Raw genomic sequence first — 17,195 nt, 5'->3', positions numbered from 1 at the left:
AGGGATTGCTAACTTGGCAAAATACACAGGTCCGTGCTTCTTAGAGATAAACTATCTTCATTGTAACACTGAAAATCACACCTCCACATCAAAAAGACCCTCCGCACATAAAGACCCTTGCCCTGAGCATGAGTAGAAGTTAGCTGGGGTTATGTGAGTTGTATGGAACATACTGGTCAATCCTAACAGAAGGGCTGTCACTAATCCTGAATTTCTGTGCACAAATAACAGCATGGAAAGTCCGGTGGGGTGTGCTGGATTTGTGGAATACCACCGAGCACGCAGGCTGGGGTAGCTCTGAATCAAACAATGTCTCACTCGATGTGTCATTATCGGTTCCTTGCACACCAAAGACCGAACCCGATTTCTGAGACGACCTCCCCGCGCCTGCAGGGCCGGCACCCCTAAAATGGCGGCGCCCACTGAGGCTTCAGCCCGCCCGCGTCACGTGGCCGCTGTGTCCCGCCATTGCATCAGCCGGGGGCGGGGCGCCGCGCGGATGGGTGGGACTCTGCAGAAGAGTGACAGCCTCCGCAACCAATGGGAGGTGGTGTCCGGCAGGGGGGCGGGGCGGAGCGGCGCTGCGGCGCGGCCGGAGGAGCGCAGCGAGGGGCGGCGGTGGGCGCGCAGGTACGGCCCGAGGGGCCCGGGGAGCTCCGGCTGCTGGGTTTGGCTTCCGTGGCCCGGCCGGGACCCGCGGGCACAGGGGAGAGGGGCTCGGAGAGGGCAGGGCGGGAGGGTGGCGGTGCGCTGGTCGCGCCCCATGCGGGCCCGCGGGGGGATGCCGGGCGGCGCTGCCGGACACCGCGGTGCCCTCACCGCTTCTCGGGCGCTGGAGGGCGGCTGTGTCTGGGCAGAGGCTCTGACAGGGCCTGGGGCCGCTGCTGTGCTTGGTTCTCCCCGCCTCGGGTCCTTCCCTCCTGCAGCATCGAGGTTGGACTCGATGATCTCAGAGGACTTTTCCAGCCCAATTGATTGTGTGCTGTGAGTGCTCCCAGGCCTTGCTCCTGTGGGGAGTTCCCGTCTCTCCGCGCCCAGCAGCCTGCTGGGATCTCGCCTCCCGCTCTGGATCCGCATTGCGCTGAGCTGTCAGGGACAGCCCTGTGTGCCCGTAGGACACGGGCGGTGCTGCCCTCCAGGCTGTCACTTGCCTCTGGTGTGCGTGTAGGGATGTGGGTCTCTCAAGGAAGGCTGCCGGGCATCCCTGCAGCTGGCTCTGCTTTGAGCAGGGAGGGTGACAAGGCTGTATTCAGAGGTCTTTTTCAAACTGGGCTGTTCTATGATTTAGTCATTGAATCACAGAAGGGTTTGGATTGGAAGGTACCTTAAAGCCCACCTGATTCTAACACCCCTGCCATAGGCAGGGACACCTTCCACTACACAATGCTGCTCCAAGCCCTATCCAACCTGGCCTTGAACACTTCCAAGGATGGGGAAGCCACATCTTCTGTTGGCAACCTGTGCCAGGTCTTCACCACCCACGCAGGGAATAATTCCTTCCTAATATCTAACCTAAATCTCTCCTTTTCTGGTGTAAAACTGTTCCCCCTTAAAACTGTCATATCATTACCTGCCCATGTAAAAAGTTACTGTCCATCATTTTTATAAGCCCCTTTATATAGTGGAAAGCCGTAATGATGTCTCCTCACTCTGCATTTAATCCCTTTGAATGCTTTGGTGACTCGGCAAAGTCACCCTCTGTCCTCAGTAAGGCAAACACGACCTATTAAGTTTAGTATCCATTTGAGTTTGATACTTTATAACAATGTGTTTTCAAACAACCGGCAACTTGAGGTAGAGCGCAGAAATCAGGGAGTTTGGGAGAGAGGAAATTTCAGCTTAGGCCACCACTATTTGGGGCAGATTGATGGTTGGACAGAAGTGTCAGTGCATACTTAACAATGTGAGGAGTCCCTTTCTGGAGTTGGGGACTATGATCTTGATGTTCCCCTTGAGCTGACAACACATCAGAGTTTTGTTTGTTTTCATTTGTTCAGACTGCACCGAGGTTTTGCCACTTTCCTGCCACTTGCTTTGGACTGTGGCAACTTCCAGCTTCCAGATGGAGACCCCGCTCACTGCCAGCCAGATCCGGCAACGGTTCATTGACTTCTTCAGGGAAAACCAGCACACCTATGTGCACTCATCTTCCACAATCCCCCTGGATGACCCCACACTGCTCTTTGCCAATGCTGGTATGAATCAGGTAGGATTCCCACCCTGGCATTGTAGTCCTACAGACATACCCTGTTGGAACCTGTGAAGCTGTTTGCAGAGCTGTTGGGAAAATTGTTCTTTATTCAACCTTCCTTCTGGTCACAGAGAGATGGGTGGTGTGTCCTCTGTGCTCTCACAAAATTGGCAAGAGCACTGGAACAGGTTCCTATGGTGAGAGCTCTGCCAGTCTCGTTTCCTTGACCCCTGGTACCACAGCAGTCCTGGCACAAATGACTAATGGCGTCTTTGAAGAGTGGTTGAGACTGGGATGCTGCAAGGGCTCTGCTGCAGATCAGCACCCAGTTTTTTTTATTTTTGACAGCTGGGAATCTGACAGCTTTTAGTCCCTTTTGGAAGGCCTGGGGTTTGGTGGGCTCTAGGAACGCCTGTTTGTGTGTGAGTGCTGAGTTCTAGGCAGCCTTCTCATGGGCAGGAGCAGCAGGTTTGTTTCTGAAAGTGCTTTGGGTATGTTCAGACTAGTGATATCATGACACTTACTGCCTTGCTGTTGCTTGCAACATGTGAAAACAGGTTCTGAGTGCTTTCCTCAGTTTCTCAGCTTTTCTAGCAGTTCACTTGTCCTTTTTCTCTCCTTGCAGTTCAAACCCATCTTCCTCAATACCATCGACCCCTCACACCCGCTCGCTAAGCTGAGCAGAGCCACCAACACTCAGAAGTGCATCCGAGCAGGGGGCAAGCACAACGACCTGGATGATGTGGGCAAAGATGTGTACCACCACACCTTCTTTGAGATGCTGGGGTCCTGGTCCTTTGGGGATTATTTCAAGGTAAAACAGTCTGGGTGCAGCTCTGAATCTCTTGCGCAGATTTATGCATCTCTATAAGCTCAGCAGAGCAGTTGCCAAGAGGAAAGAGAATGTGTTGGCAAAGAGGTGCTTGTGGCTTCTTTGGAATAAATGAGCTTGGAAGCTGCCCCAACCCTGCAGAATTATTTGAGATTAATCACTTAAGGTTTATAAAGCTGATTAAATTAACTCTACTAGTTTGGAGTCTTCAGGTGGAGATTTTGGTGGCTGTCCTTTGTTTGGAGATGTGGGGACTAACATGTGCTATGCAGCTATGACTCACCTTCAAACAGGAGTGATCACACAATAGTGACTTCCTTTCCCAAGCTTCTTGCTAGTGTAGTATTTAAAGTCAGAATTAAAAGCATTTTTGGAGGCAGTGGACATGCTAGGCGTTAACTTGGCTGCATCAAGACAGTCATGTGAGATGTTTCTTGTGCCCTCTTCACTGCATGTATTAATTTTTCTTTCTTATGTCAAAAGTCAGAAAGTTTTCAGCTGCTGATACCTACAGTAGTCAGTACTTTGGATGTTGAAGAGAAGTTGTCTTTGCATTCACTTGCTGACCTCATGATTCCTTCTGCAGGAACTTGCTTGTAAACTGGCACTGGAACTTCTCACCAAGGAATTTGGCATTCCTGCTGAAAGACTCTATGTCACTTACTTTGGTGGAAATGAGGCTGCAGGACTGCAGCCAGACCTGGAGTGCAAGCAGATCTGGTTGGATTTGGGGTAAGGCCTTTCACTGAGGAAGGTGCATGTTTTGATGAACAATAGTAATTTATTTGGCTTGGATATTAGGAAAAATGTCTTCTTACAGGCTGGCTGAGGGCAGGATTCTGCCTGGCAATATGAAGGATAATTTCTGGGAAATGGGAGACACCGGCCCCTGTGGCCCTTGCAGTGAGATCCACTATGACCGGATTGGGGACAGAGATGCTTCACACTTGGTCAATCAGGATGACCCCAACGTCCTGGAGATCTGGAACCTGGTGTTCATACAGTTCAATAGGTGAGCCAGATCTGCTTCCAGCTTCCAGGTGAGCCAGGTCGCTCCAGCTCAGTTTGGGAGGCTGCTTGTGCTGTGTGTTCTTTCAGCTGCCTGTGGCTTACTTGCCATTCCCAGTTATCCAGCAGCTGAGCACTTTGTCATGCTCTGTCCCCTTACCCACTGGTACAGAAAGGGTTGGTCACACTGCTTTTGGGACAAACTGAGAATATTTTCTCTGTTTATCTGCCAGGTGTTCACTAGGGAATGAGTTATTGTCTGCTCTGGGTCTAAGTTGCTGTTGAGGGTCTTATTAAGTGTATTTTATCAAAGTTGTCCTTTGTGTGGCTTATGTATGGGCCTGTGTCACAAATCTGATGGAACTAAATCTTACAGAGATTGAGAGAAAGGGGTTCCCCCTGCAGAGCCTCCATCCATAACATCTCATCTTTCTTTGGCAGGGAAGCTGATGGGACACTGAAACCCCTTCCTAAGAAAAGTATTGATACTGGGATGGGCTTGGAAAGGCTGGTTTCTGTGCTGCAGAACAAGATGTCCAACTATGACACTGACCTTTTCCTTCCTTACTTTGAAGCCATCCAAAAGGTATGAACTGAAGCCTGACCTAGCTGCATCCATTCCCTGAATTCTTTGGGAGATGTATGGGACTAGTTGGACAGGGTGGTCTGTGCTTTCCCAGCTGCTGTGAGCCCACACATTTGCACTTTGCTGAGGGTAGGAACCAAGACTGGTGCAGTAATTGCTGCCCTGGGCCATGTTTCCGGGGGAAAACAGGACAGTGAGTGGTGCAGCTTCCCCAGTTTCTGTGAACTGTCCTGAGGGACACTGCATGGTCCTCTCCCAGTGGGAGATACTCTGCAGTCCAACATGGCCAAGTGCCATCTTTTTGCCATGTGCTAGAGAGCACGTGGTACTGCTAAGCCAGAATCAATTTGTCCTTCAGCCTCACACCTGGAACACGCTGATCTGTAGAAAATTCCCTTAGCCAGGAGTGCTTTGCCATAAACCACAACAGTCACTGTCAGAACCTGTGTGCTGTTGCTCCATTGTCCAGCATGGGTAACGTGGTCCCATGCTGGAAGTTCTGTGTGCAGGTCCAAGCCTTTTTATCCCTCCATGGAGGAGGCAGAGCTTCCTGACTCTAGATCATGCTGGATAAAATGCAGGGAGAAGAGCCCAGGCTCCTGCTACCTCTAACGAATGAGGTGCCAAGCTCCAGAGCTGGAATTGGACAGCTGCCTTTTTTCAGTGCTAAGTCCACTGGCCAGACACAGCCCCTGTGTCCTTGTCTGCCTTCCTGCCATGTTCAGGGGGCCTGGGTGGATGGACTGTGCCCCTGGCTGGAGGTTTGCACCACGTGCAAGCAGTGCATGGTTACAGCAGTATCTTTTCCTAGGGTATGGATAAAAACATCCTAAAAGAGGAAAGCTGGGACCATCTCCTGTGTGACAGATATTGAAAGGTTTCTTGACTGGGCAGGTTATGCCAGATTGGTGTCCTTGAGCCAGTGTGCAAAACAAATTATTTCCCTGTACCCTCCCTCTTCCTCTCTCTTTGGCTCTTAATGATGGGATAAATTGCATTTTCTTGCCTCTGGTTTGGAGAGCTTTCTGCCATTGAGATGTGGGCTGTGGCACCATGCAGAGCCCTCTGTGCCTCCCCTAGGTTCCCTGTGTTGCCTCTTTCCAAGAGGAATATTCTCCCGTGGCTGTGGGTGGTGGGGTTGGCTTGGCTTGGCTTCTGAGGCCCTCCCCCTGTAATTCTGCCATGGTGCCACTGCCAGTAGTTGTACCCTCTGCCCACTGCCTTCTCCTCTGCACAGGGCACAGGTGCCAGGCCCTACCTGGGGCAGGTTGGGGCCGAGGATGCTGATGGAATAGACATGGCCTACCGTGTGCTGGCTGACCATGCTCGCACCATCACCCTGGCCCTCTCGGATGGGGGCAGGCCTGACAACACTGGCAGAGGGTAAGAAGGAGCTGCTACATTGTCACCACTCCCATTCTGTTCTCAGACTGATGCATGAGTCTGAAGGTTCTTGTCAGCAGGATTGCTGCTGTGCCAGCCCCCAGATAAGATGACTGTGGGCAGAAAGTCACAAAGCCCAGCTTGGTGCACTGTTGCTCTTGAAAAAGCAAGGCATTTGGGCTGGGGGGCTGTACTGCAGGTGCCAGTGGACTCCATAGGCACACAGTGAATGTGGGTCATGGAGCTGGGGCCTAGCATCTCACCGGTACCTTGCTGCTGCCATGAGGGAAAATGAGAGGAGAAAACCCTGTTCTCTTGGTCCTGGGAGGGGGTGCTGGTAGGTGGATGCTGTTGGAGCCCCTTAGAACTTGCTCAGATGTGTAACATTTGCATGGGGGGCTCTGCTGTTCCCTAGGTACGTGCTGAGGCGGATTCTCCGACGCGCTGTGCGCTACTCCCATGAGAAGCTCAATGCCCCCAAGGGGTTCTTCGCTACTCTGGTTGATGTGGTGGTGCAGTCACTGGTGAGTTCTCCTATTCCACTGTATCTGCTTAAGACTTCCTCTGCTGAGGTGTGCAGATCTCCATGCTGAAGGGCTCCTCCTCCTGGGTCTGCAGGGAGATGCCTTTCCTGAGCTGAAGAAGGACCCAGATATGGTAAAGGACATTATCAATGAGGAAGAGGATCAGTTCCTGAAAACACTGAGCAGAGGCCGTCGCATCCTGGACAGGAAGATCCAGAGCCTTGGGGACAGTAAAGTCATTCCTGGTAAGGCTGTGAGTTCTGTCTGGATTCAGCAAAAGGCATTTGTTATCTGGGATTACATAATGACTTAGGGAAGTTAGGGGAAGGGAAAGGGTAGGAAAGTTAGAGGTGGTGGAAGATGGTAGGGAGAAAAAGTTGGAGTCAGAAGACATCACTTAGAGCTGAGCCACCCACCTCTTCTCTGGCCTGTGCTCACTTGCTGTGGTTTCTAAGCTGCCCAGACACACATCTCTGTGCTGCCAGGGAGGAGCCTTTGGGATGTTCACATTCTGCAGACCTGTTCACTGTCCTGCCATAGCTCAGAGCTGGTGGAGCAGCAGGGAAGGGAGCAATGTCTCATGGAACATGAGAGGTGACTGCTTTGCCCTTTTCCTGCAGGTGACACTGCCTGGCTGCTGTATGACACCTATGGTTTCCCTGCGGATCTTACTGGGCTGATTGCAGAGGAGAAGGGCCTTGTTGTAGACATGGAGGGCTTTGAAGAGGAGCGGAAAAATGCTCAGGTGGGTAACAGCTCCAGGGGAAGCTAGTTTGTGAGTGGGCAGGTAGAATTCCATTCCTTGCAGTTTGCAGTAATGAGTTGCTCCTTTCTCACTGAGTCTTCTCACAGCCCATATGCCTCATGTTTTTTCCTGTGAGAGAATCCAGGACAACTGCAGTTGCTGTGGGACATGTCTATTCTGTACAGCTGGGGTTGGTTTTGCTCACTAGCAAAGCCTGGAACCTTGAGCTCAGCCTTCAGACAGAGGTAGTGGAGTGCTGGGAGCACCTCTGCTGTCCTGCTCTGGTTATGGAAGTTATTCCCTGTCCAAGGATCAGTATCCAGGCAGGCCTGCACCTTGGGTGCATTTCCCAGTATGTTTGCTGCAGCAGCAGGGAGTGGCATTGACCAGCTGGGTGCTTGCCTGGTCCTTACTGGGCTCAGGCCCACTTGGTCTGTATGCTGGAACTGGATGCTCTGGAGCCAGAAAAATTGGCACGCTCCAGGTGCTGGCACACAGCTTCCCAGGGCAGAGCTCTAAATCAGGGAGTGCTGAGGGATGTGAGCAAGATGTGCAGCTAGGCTGGCATGCATTAGTGTTTCTTAAACCTTGGTATTTGGCAGGTCATTTCTCAAACCTTGTTCCTTGGCAGCTCAAATCCCAGGGCAAGGGTGCTGGAGGGGAAGATCTCCTTATGCTGGACATCTATGCCATTGAAGAGCTGAGAGCCCGAGGGCTGGAGGTGACAGATGACTCACCAAAGTACAACTATGCTTCAGATCCGAGTGGTACCTATGGTATGAAAAACCTTCTCACAGTCATGTTTTGCTCCTGAACCTTCCCTGGCATGTTCCTCTGGGCTCCCCTTTCCTGGGACATGGAGCTGGAAGTGGGAGGCTGTGCAGGTGAATAGTCTGCTTGTTACTAATTGAGCAGAGAAGGAGGGCAGACTGTTCAGGGGCTACTGTACAGCAGTTGCCAAATTAAGGGAATTCCTTTTCCTTCAGCTTTATGTCTCCACACTCCTATGTTGGTGTTTCTCAGCTGCTCCTTTGCCAGTGCTGCAGGAGACTGCAGTTTCTTCTTGGCCTGTTGGAGGGTCCTTGGCTTGCTCACTCTGGCTCTTCTGCTAGTGTTTTGATTTGATGGAGATTCAGGAGGCTGCAGGCTCATAGCCATATGTGCTGCTGACTTTTGCTGCATAGGTGTGGAAGGCAGGGACAGTCCCTGCCTAGGAGGGCACTAAATGAGATTTCCAACTAGCTGCTGCCTTACTCCTCTCTCCTTATCCCCTGCAGATGTGTGGGGATTTGTGCCATGAGCTGCTGCAATAACTGGGAGGTGTTGCTATAACGTTCTGCTCCCATGTGGTGTCTACAAGGTTTTCCTGTTTCACTGACACTGCCTGTCCTCCTGGTGGCAGATTTCGGGAGCCTCGTGGCCACAGTGAAGGCCATCCGCAGGGAGAAGACCTTTGTGGAGGAGGTGTCCACGGGCCAGGAGTGCGGGATAGTGCTGGACAGGACCTGCTTCTACGCCGAGCAGGGCGGGCAGATCTACGACCAGGGCTACATGGTCAAGGATGATGACAGCAGGGAGGATGTGAGTGGGCCTGAGAGCCTTTTGCTAGGCTCAGTCTGACTCGGGGCCTGGGCACAGGGGAGAAGGGGCCAAGCAAGCTCCAGCAATTTCTCATCCATATCTGATGTCATGCAATCTACAGGGTTCCTTTCTAGGGGTGCAGAATGGCATGGATCTGGTGGGATTTTGTTCCCCTTGCTCCTTGAGGAGCTCAGTTCTGTGCTGCCATCACCAGAATGTGGGTGCCTGTGGTGGTGGTGCTGGGATTGCCAAGTCCAAGGGCAGTGCTCTGAAGCTGAGGTGGGGAGCTCTTTCTGTGCCCCATAGCTGTGCCCCAGCTTCATTCACTTCTCTGCTTTGCTGTGTGCTGTGCCTGGGGACACTCAGCTTTCTCCAGCACGCACACCACTCTAGCTCCCCGCTGGGACCTTTCCAGTTGCAGCTCAGACTTCTGGATGTCTCCCCTGCTTACATGGGGCATTTCCCTCTTTGTACAGAAAACAGAATTCACTGTGAAGAACGTTCAGGTCCGGGGAGGCTATGTGCTGCACATAGGAACTCTGTATGGGAGCTTGAAAGTGGGAGATCAGGTCCACCTGACTATTGATGAGGTGAGTTAAAGCATGGTGTAACACATGGGCTTGGCTCTTTTCTCTGGATTTTGTTTCTGAATTTTTGGGGGGGGGGGTTGCTGATGTTTGGGTCCTGCCCTCCCTGCATCACACAATCAACCAGTGTCTGGCTGACTCCAAGTCTCTCTTGCTTCACACCTGGCTTTCTCCTACCACAAAGCAGATAATGCCCAGCTAGCTCAGAGCCACTCTTGCTGGGTTTGCTGGTCACAGGCAGAAACACATTTGGGGTCATGACATGTTCAGGGAGAACATGTGTGGTGCTCCACCATGTGGGGACAACAGCAGAGAGCCTGGGCTATCTGCCCCAGTCCAAACATTGCTCCTGTGGGCTCAGCTTGCTGAGGGAGTGCTGGGTTGAGCACAATCAGCCTGATGAGTTTCCCATCCCTATAGAGGCAGCACCTTTAGAGGAAGAGGGAAGGCTTCCATCTTGAAGTGCTTTTCCCTGCTGAGGAACAGAAATTAATTATCTGTGTCCTGATCTGTCCTTGGCCTCTTTCCAAAAGGCCAGACAAGGGAACTGCCAGGAAAAAAGCCACACACAGATTTGGTGGGTAACTCCTGTAGCTGAAGCTCCAAGGCAGCAAGTGCCATCAGTTGTTTCTGGTGTCCTGAGCTAGTTTAGGATTCTGTTGGAGCAGGGCATTACCCTCCCCTTTGGCTGCTGGAGGAGGTTGTGGCTGTGGGCTGTGGGACCCCATCCAACAGTGGCTTCCTCCCTCAGGCCAGGCGGAGGCCGGTCATGAGCAACCACACGGGCACCCACATCCTGAACTTCGCCCTGCGCTCCGTGCTGGGGGAGGCCGACCAGAGGGGCTCCCTGGTGGCTCCCGACCGCCTGCGCTTCGACTTCACGGCCAAGGGAGCCCTGTCCACGCAGGAAATCAAGAAGGTTGAGGGGATTGCCAACCAGATGATCGAGGAGTCAAAGGTGGGTATGGGTGACACGTTGTATGCCTTGAGTCCCTGTTTTGGATGATCTGGGATGCTGGGAGTTTGGCAGGCACAGGAGGATTCCGAGCTGCTGGTGCAGCACTGTGCACAGATTGCCATCACCTTAGAGGGTTTTGAGTGGGAAAACCCCATATGGATTGTTTGGTTCATTGGTTTCAAGCCCTCTGTAGGGTTGAGGTGTTCTCATGCCTGCAGTAGCTGCAAGAGCTGGGAAGTTTGGCAGAGTAGTTTTGCAGGCCTGGCTGGATTTACAGCATACACCCAAACAACCCAGTGATGTGTGCCCAATGGCAGGAGAGTTGCTCTGGTGCCAAGTGTCAGAGCCGACCCTGAAGGACCCTGGAATCTGTGCTTGGAACCATTTGCGTGTGCAGTAACACACAGGGAGTCTGAGCAGGTGGTATGGGGAGTTTTGAAGATGAGATGTCTTTTAATAACTTTGTAGCTCAGCAAATCCCAGCTCAGGTAAGGCACAACATTTCCAGAGGAAGATATTTCCTGGGAATGTGGGCCCTCAGTCACAGCTGACATGACTGGCTCTTGCCTGCATCCCTTTGCTGTCCCTGCAGACTGTGTATGCCAAGGACTGCCCTCTTGCAGAAGCCAAAGCTATCCAAGGACTTCGGGCAGTTTTTGACGAGACTTACCCTGATCCTGTGCGTGTGGTTTCCATTGGTATCCCTGTGGAGGAGCTGCTGGCTGACCCCTCTGGCCCTGGGGGCTCCATCACCTCCATTGAGTTCTGCGGAGGGACGTGAGTACCTGGAGAGGCTGGGGAAGGTGCAGGGTGGCTGAGAGGAGTTCCTGTTGAGCTTGAGCTCCTGTCATGAGCATACACTGGGCAGAGCCAGGGCAGGGATGGAGGTGGTGGTGATGCATTTCCATCCTGAGTCAATCAGTCTTTAAAATTACCTTTTGCAGGCAGGAAACTGCCTGTATTGCCCCTGCCCTCACTGAGGGTCTCTGGCAGTGCTGGGAGCACAGGTCTCACCACCCTTTCCTCACTCATTTGCTTTCAGCACTGGTTGTTTTTTCTGCCTGTCCCCACACTGCTGCAATTCCCTGGCAGGATGGTTGTCTTATTTCTTTGCTGATTCTTGCTGAGATGAGAAGTGGACTTCTAACTCTTTCTTGTGGGTCTGTCTGGATTCTTTCCAAAGGCACTTGCAGAACTCCAGCCATGCTGGCCCCTTTGTGATTGTTTCAGAAGAAGCAATTGCTAAAGGCATCCGGAGGATAGTTGCAGTCACCGGGGCTGAAGCTCGGAAGGTAAGGGTAGGCAGGAGAGATCCTCTGTGAAATTCCACCTATTAACCCTGTGCCAAAGTTCATTTTGTTCAAATTTGCACCATATCCTCTGAGGGACTCATGGAAAAGGGTGCTGTTGTTGCCAAAGACTGTTCTGGAGACCCTGGCTGTACTACAGTCAGAGCAGGGAATAGAGAGGGAAGTCTCAGCTGCAGGTGTTGTGGCAGACAAACCTGGGTGGGTGTGTAGGATGGCTCCAGGGTTAGCTCAGGTTGCTTTTCAGAGTGACTGCCAATGTAGAGCTCTCAGCAGCTGGCAGGGCCAGCAGGAGAGTGATGAAGTCTGAGAATCCAGTCCTCTGCTGCAGGAGGCAATGACTTTGGTTGTGGGCTGGTGCTCCCTAAAGTGGGAGAAAGGGGTTTCATGGAGGAGATGATTTCTCTTTTGGGGGGATCTTGGCAATCCTGGCAAAGGAAAGAGACCTGGAGTCCATGTGCCAGCATGACACCCTGGTTCTGGTCAGGTGCTGCCTGCTTTGGCCCTGTGGCTTTCCAAGAGTTACTAAGTTCCATCCTGGGGCATTCCAGCATTACTCACCTCTTTGCACTCTGGGGTGACCAAAAGCCCAGCCTGCTCAATCTTCCAGCTTGATTTAACTCAGATTGTATCCTCCTAGGCCCTCAGGAAAGTCGACAGCCTCAGGAAACTGCTGTCAGCCCTGGAGGCCAAGGTGAAGGTCCAGACAGCTCCCAACAAAGACGTGCAGAAGGAGATCACAGATCTCAGTGAGGTGAGGATGGTAGCAGTGCTCTGCCTCCCCAAAGTGAAAGGGACCTTGATTGCCAGAACTGGGTATTAATGAGGCCTGAGTTCACCTTCCTGATCCTGTCCAACAGCCCTGCATCCCATGGGTGCTGCAGCCAGCACCTGTTTCCTCAGGTCATTGGCACTGGGAGAGGAGGGGAGCTTACTGGGCTCTGCCAGCTGAGGCAGAGTTCGTGAGGTGCTGCATCTCCTGCCATGATTACTGTGCCTTTAACCTTCTCTTCCTGCTCCTCTTTTGCAGACACTGGCCACTGCTGTTATCCCACAGTGGCAGAAGGATGAACTGAGAGAGGCTGTTAAAGCACTGAAGAAGGTCATGGATGACCTGGACCGAGCAAGCAAAGCTGACATCCAGAAAAGAGTGAGCTGTGGCCTGGAATGAAGGACAGTGTGGGAGGGCTGTGGGGAGCTCCTTTGGGAGCTCTGTTAATATCCAGGGTGGAGGAGAATTGACGTGTGGGAGTGCCCCTCACACTGTTCAGCCTTCCAGCTTCTCCTGCTGCCTCCTGAAGCAGAATTACCTCTGTGCCTGTTCCCTGGCTTGCAGCATGGCAGCCTGTTCCTGCCCTAACAGTGCCCCTGGGTGCAGGCTTCCTCCTGGATCCCACTGGAGTTTTCTGGAGGAGGAATCATGCACAACATGGTGTCTTACAGGCCACATATCTGCCTGTCAGAGTACATTCCTCCTGGCTTCATAGTGTGATGGTGCTCCAAGCTGGGCTGTGGGTATGTTTGGGCAGCTTGGCGACCTCTGTCCCTGTTCTGCCCAGGTGGTTCTTGTGTCCATACAAAGTGTGGATGGTTTAGTGACTGACCACTGTTGTCCTCAGGTACTGGAGAAGACCAAGCAAGTTATTGAGAGTCATCCTAACCAGCCATGGGTCATCATGGAAATGGAAAATGGAGCCTCTGCAAAGGTATGGGAAAGTCTGATCTGTCCTCAGCAACCTTAGTTCTCTCTGAGGAGAAGCTGGGGGGGTCTTTCATCACTTGGAGAGATGATTCAGTGTTACAGAGCTGTTCCTCTTGCCACCTGCTGTCCCTGAGAAGGGGAAGGGACCACTGGGATATTCTCTTGTGTCCCACCTCCTGGACTGGCACATGGGCTTGCAGGAGTGGTGGGGTTTTGACCACTTGCTGAGTTGCCAGCCATGCTGGTAGATTTGGAGCCCAGCAGAAATCTCACTGTGTCCCAGGTAGGACTCATTCTGCAGCAGCCATGACACTGAAATGTACTTAAGGGACTGAGAGCAGCAGCTCTGCTGAGCCATAAAAGTTGTGATGCTTGTGGCCCCTGCAGATCAGCTCCAGAGTGCTGTCCTGGGCTGGGTGTGGACAGGACCAGGCAGAGCTGCTCCCAGCACTGTCTGCTCAGCTGGGTTAAAGATCCTCCCTGGCCAGGGCTGAATCTCCTCCTTCCCTCCTCCACACACGTTTTTTTTCCAAGTGATTTCTGTTGGAATGAATGCTCTGTTGTGTGTGTTGTGCCACAGTGCTGAGCCCAGTAAGTGCCAGGCAGTGGGAGCTGGTTGTGCCTGGGCTTAGACCTCTCTGTGCTAATGCTCTGTTAAAATTTCCTCTCTGAGAGTCTTGGAGCTGGTCCTGCTCACTCTCTGTGGCCACCAGCATCACCATGATACCCACACTTCTGCTCCCAGTGGGTGCTGTTGCAGCATTCTCCCTGGCAGAAGGGTGCATCCCATGGGATGGCAGTGCTGGCAGCCCAGGGAGCTGTGTGTTCCCAATCCACCCAGAGCAGCACTGCTTTGCTCACCAGAGGACCCACTCCTGGGGCTCTGTGCTGCATCATGCTGTCTGTGTGAGTGAGGGATGATGGTCTCCTTGAGAATAATAGAATGTGTGGCAGTCTCCCTGGTTCTCCCCTGCCTGCTGTGTCTGATAACTCTTGCAGGCTCTTCATGCTGTGTTTGCGTGCTCTTGACTCCCTTTGGAACAGCTGTTCCCTTCTTCCCTTCTGCTGGGAGGAGCTTTTTCCCCTCCAGCCAGTACACTCAGGCAAAAGTTTATTCTGGGGCTGATTTTGCCAATTGCTGTATACCTCAAGGTGGGGAAATAAAAGCATCTTCTCCTTCCTGCCTTGGGGTACACAGGCAGGGTTATGTCCCCTGCCAAGGCTTCTACACTGCCTGGGTTGTGAAGATGGCTGATGTTTGGGAGGAGGAACGTTGCAGAGTGCTGCTGGCTGGTTTAATGCAATTCCTGATCCCTGAGGTCTCTGTGGGCACTGTTGGGACTGGAGCTGGGCTGGGTGCAAGTGCAGGGAGGCAGTCATATAATGATTTTGTTCTCTTCCAGGCCCTGAATGAATCTTTGAAGCTTTTCAAGACTAATTCCCCCCAGACTGCTGCTATGCTCTTTGCTGTGGATAACGAAGCTGGCAGGATCACCTGCCTGTGTCAAGTACCCCAGGTAAGGCCAAGACTGTGTGGCTGCCTCTCTCTGAGCCTCTGTGGAGGAGCTGCAGCCTCCAGGCAGGAGCTATCTAACATTCCACAGCCAGAACTGATTGGGGTTTGGTAAGAGCCACAGCCTTTGTGCTTGGGCTTATTGTCAGGCTGCAGAAGTGAGGGAAGAGGGGTTATGCTCTGCAAATAGGGAAGAGGAAGAGTCAGGACTTCATGGGGTGGTAGGCACAGGGTGGGGCAGTTGCTAGCAGTGCTGACCGCTGGGTTTCTCTTCCTGCCCAGGAGACTGCAAATAAGGGCCTGAAGGCCAGCCAGTGGGTGCAGGAAGTGTCTGGCTTGATGGACGGCAAAGGCGGCGGAAAAGACATCTCTGCACAGGCAACAGGCAAGAACGTGGGCTGCCTGCAGGAAGCCCTGAAACTGGCCACGGACTTTGCCAGGCTCCGCCTGGGGGAGCTGAAGAACTGATTGAGGGGGGAACCCCGGTCCCTTTGTCTCCCTCTCTGTCCCCTGCACAGCTTTGCTGTAATAAAGGCTCCCTGCCCCGCGCTGTGCTCCCCGGCTCTGGAGGCGGGACGGGATGGGGTGGGCTGGGCTCCCGCTGCCAGTCACGGCTTGTGCCCGCCTCCCGCTCGGGCCCGCCCCGCCGCCGCCCTCACGGCGTCCCGCCGACCATGCCGCTGGATCACCGCCGCCTGCGCGGCCCGGAGGAGTCGCAGCCGCCGGCGCTGTGGGCAGCGGCCGCGGCCGAGGATGAGGAGGACGAGGAGGGCGCGGGGGCGGCGGCGCGGGACCCGTGTGCCCTGCGGCCGCTGTTCGCGCGGGCCGGGCTGCTGAGCCAGGCGCAGGGCTCGGCCTACGTGGAGCTGGGCAGCGGCACCAAGGTGCTGTGCGCCGCCTGGGGCCCGCGGGAGGCGGCCGAGCCCGGCCCGGGCCGGCTCATCTGCGAGTTCCGCCGGGCGCCGTTCGCGGGGCGAGGGGCGCGGGGCCGGCCGGGCGCGGCGGCCGAGCGGGAGGCGGAGCGGGAGGCGGCGGCGGCGCTGCGGGAGGCGCTGGAGCCGGCGGTGCGGCTGGGCCGCTACCCGCGGGCCCGCCTGGCCGTCAGCGCGCTGCTGCTGCAGGACGGGGGCTCGGCGCTGGCCGCCGCCGTCAGCGCCGCCGCCCTGGCGCTGGCGGACGCGGGCGTGGAGATGTACGACCTGGCCGTGGGCTGCGCGCTGTGCCGGCCGCCCGCGCCCGCCGCCTCGTGGATGCTGCAGCCCGCCGAGCCCGAGGAGCGCCGCGCCGCCGCCCGCCTCACGCTGGCCCTGCTGCCCGCCCTCAACCAGGTGTCGGCCGTGCTGGGCGGCGGCCGGGGCGGCCCGCCCGAGGACTGGGCGCAAGCCCTGCGGCTCGGCCTCGATGGCTGCCACCGGCAGTACCCGGTGCTGCGGCAGAGCCTGCTGCGGGCCGCACAGCGCCGCGATGCCGCCGCCGCTGCCACCGCCGCTGCCGCCGCCGCCACCAGTGCCTGAGTGCCCGTGAGACCTGAGTACCCCAGACTGGGGATGAGGCATCTCCCAGAGGCCGCCCAAGCTGCTTTCAATGCTGCCGAAGACCCCTGGAGCCTGCCTGATCCACACATCACTGTTGGGGATTAAAATAAGTTTATTTTTAGAATCTGAAAAGTTTATTAAGTTTAACTGTTACTGCTGGTGAACCTCCTGATCGATGCCTGAATCTGCTGGAGACTGGATGAGCCAACCTTTGCACTGCTGGGGAGCCAAGAACTGTGCCCAAGGACACAGGAGTCTGCACCCCCACACGCTATCTGAGCACCCCACAGTGCACTTGAGAAGCCCTTGTGTTGCAGGAGACCATTCTCAAGTGGCACCACAGGACCCAAACAGCCTTGCACGCTGCTGAAGGCCCCCAAGAACAACCTCCATACTGCCTCAGCAGCCAGAGCCTGCCCAAGACCTCCATCCAAGCAATTGCTGGCACTCTAGGACCCCACATCTCCACCCAGGCTGAAACCCTCATTCCAAGCTCCTCACCATCTGTGCAAGCAGCACAGGCAGGAACCACACCATGGCATGGACTGCACATCCCTTGGACTTCTTGCCCAGACAGTGCTTCAGGGTGGCAAGTTGTGTTTTGTTGGTTTTTTCATAATAATAAATAGTATTTTTTCTGGTGAGTCTTCTGCCTGCAAGGACCTCCTGGGGCCTCTGCCAGCCATGGGTAGGGGTGGAAGGATGTGCTTCTACAATTGGGGCCACTCCCTCTGCTCCCACTG

At 54.3% G+C, this 17,195-nt stretch overlaps 2 protein-coding genes across 2 annotated transcripts; both read left to right on the top strand.

The window, feature by feature from the left end:
• The first annotated feature begins 566 nt into the window (after positions 1-566).
• On the top strand, positions 567-15,464 carry AARS1 (alanyl-tRNA synthetase 1). The gene is made up of 21 exons (XM_058034305.1): positions 567-630; positions 1,998-2,206; positions 2,817-3,005; positions 3,610-3,755; positions 3,844-4,035; positions 4,473-4,617; positions 5,855-6,000; positions 6,416-6,524; positions 6,619-6,769; positions 7,145-7,269; positions 7,901-8,045; positions 8,672-8,850; positions 9,327-9,440; positions 10,189-10,395; positions 10,988-11,172; positions 11,579-11,687; positions 12,343-12,456; positions 12,733-12,852; positions 13,322-13,408; positions 14,808-14,921; positions 15,200-15,464. The coding sequence occupies exons 2-21, from the start codon at positions 2,063-2,065 to the stop codon at positions 15,383-15,385; spliced, it is 2,907 nt and encodes a 968-aa protein (XP_057890288.1). The 5' UTR covers positions 567-630; positions 1,998-2,062; the 3' UTR covers positions 15,386-15,464.
• Positions 15,465-15,576: 112 nt separating this feature from the next.
• Positions 15,577-17,096, top strand: EXOSC6 (exosome component 6). Its single transcript, XM_058034054.1, has one exon. The coding sequence runs from the start codon at positions 15,592-15,594 to the stop codon at positions 16,429-16,431; it is 840 nt and encodes a 279-aa protein (XP_057890037.1). The 5' UTR covers positions 15,577-15,591; the 3' UTR covers positions 16,432-17,096.
• The last annotated feature ends 99 nt before the right edge of the window (positions 17,097-17,195 follow it).

Source organism: Melospiza georgiana, chromosome 14, assembly GCF_028018845.1.
Source record: "Melospiza georgiana isolate bMelGeo1 chromosome 14, bMelGeo1.pri, whole genome shotgun sequence".
Classification (NCBI taxonomy): domain Eukaryota; kingdom Metazoa; phylum Chordata; class Aves; order Passeriformes; family Passerellidae; genus Melospiza; species Melospiza georgiana.
Note: the sequence above shows the minus strand (reverse complement) of the source record. Positions and strands in the feature narration are given on the sequence as shown.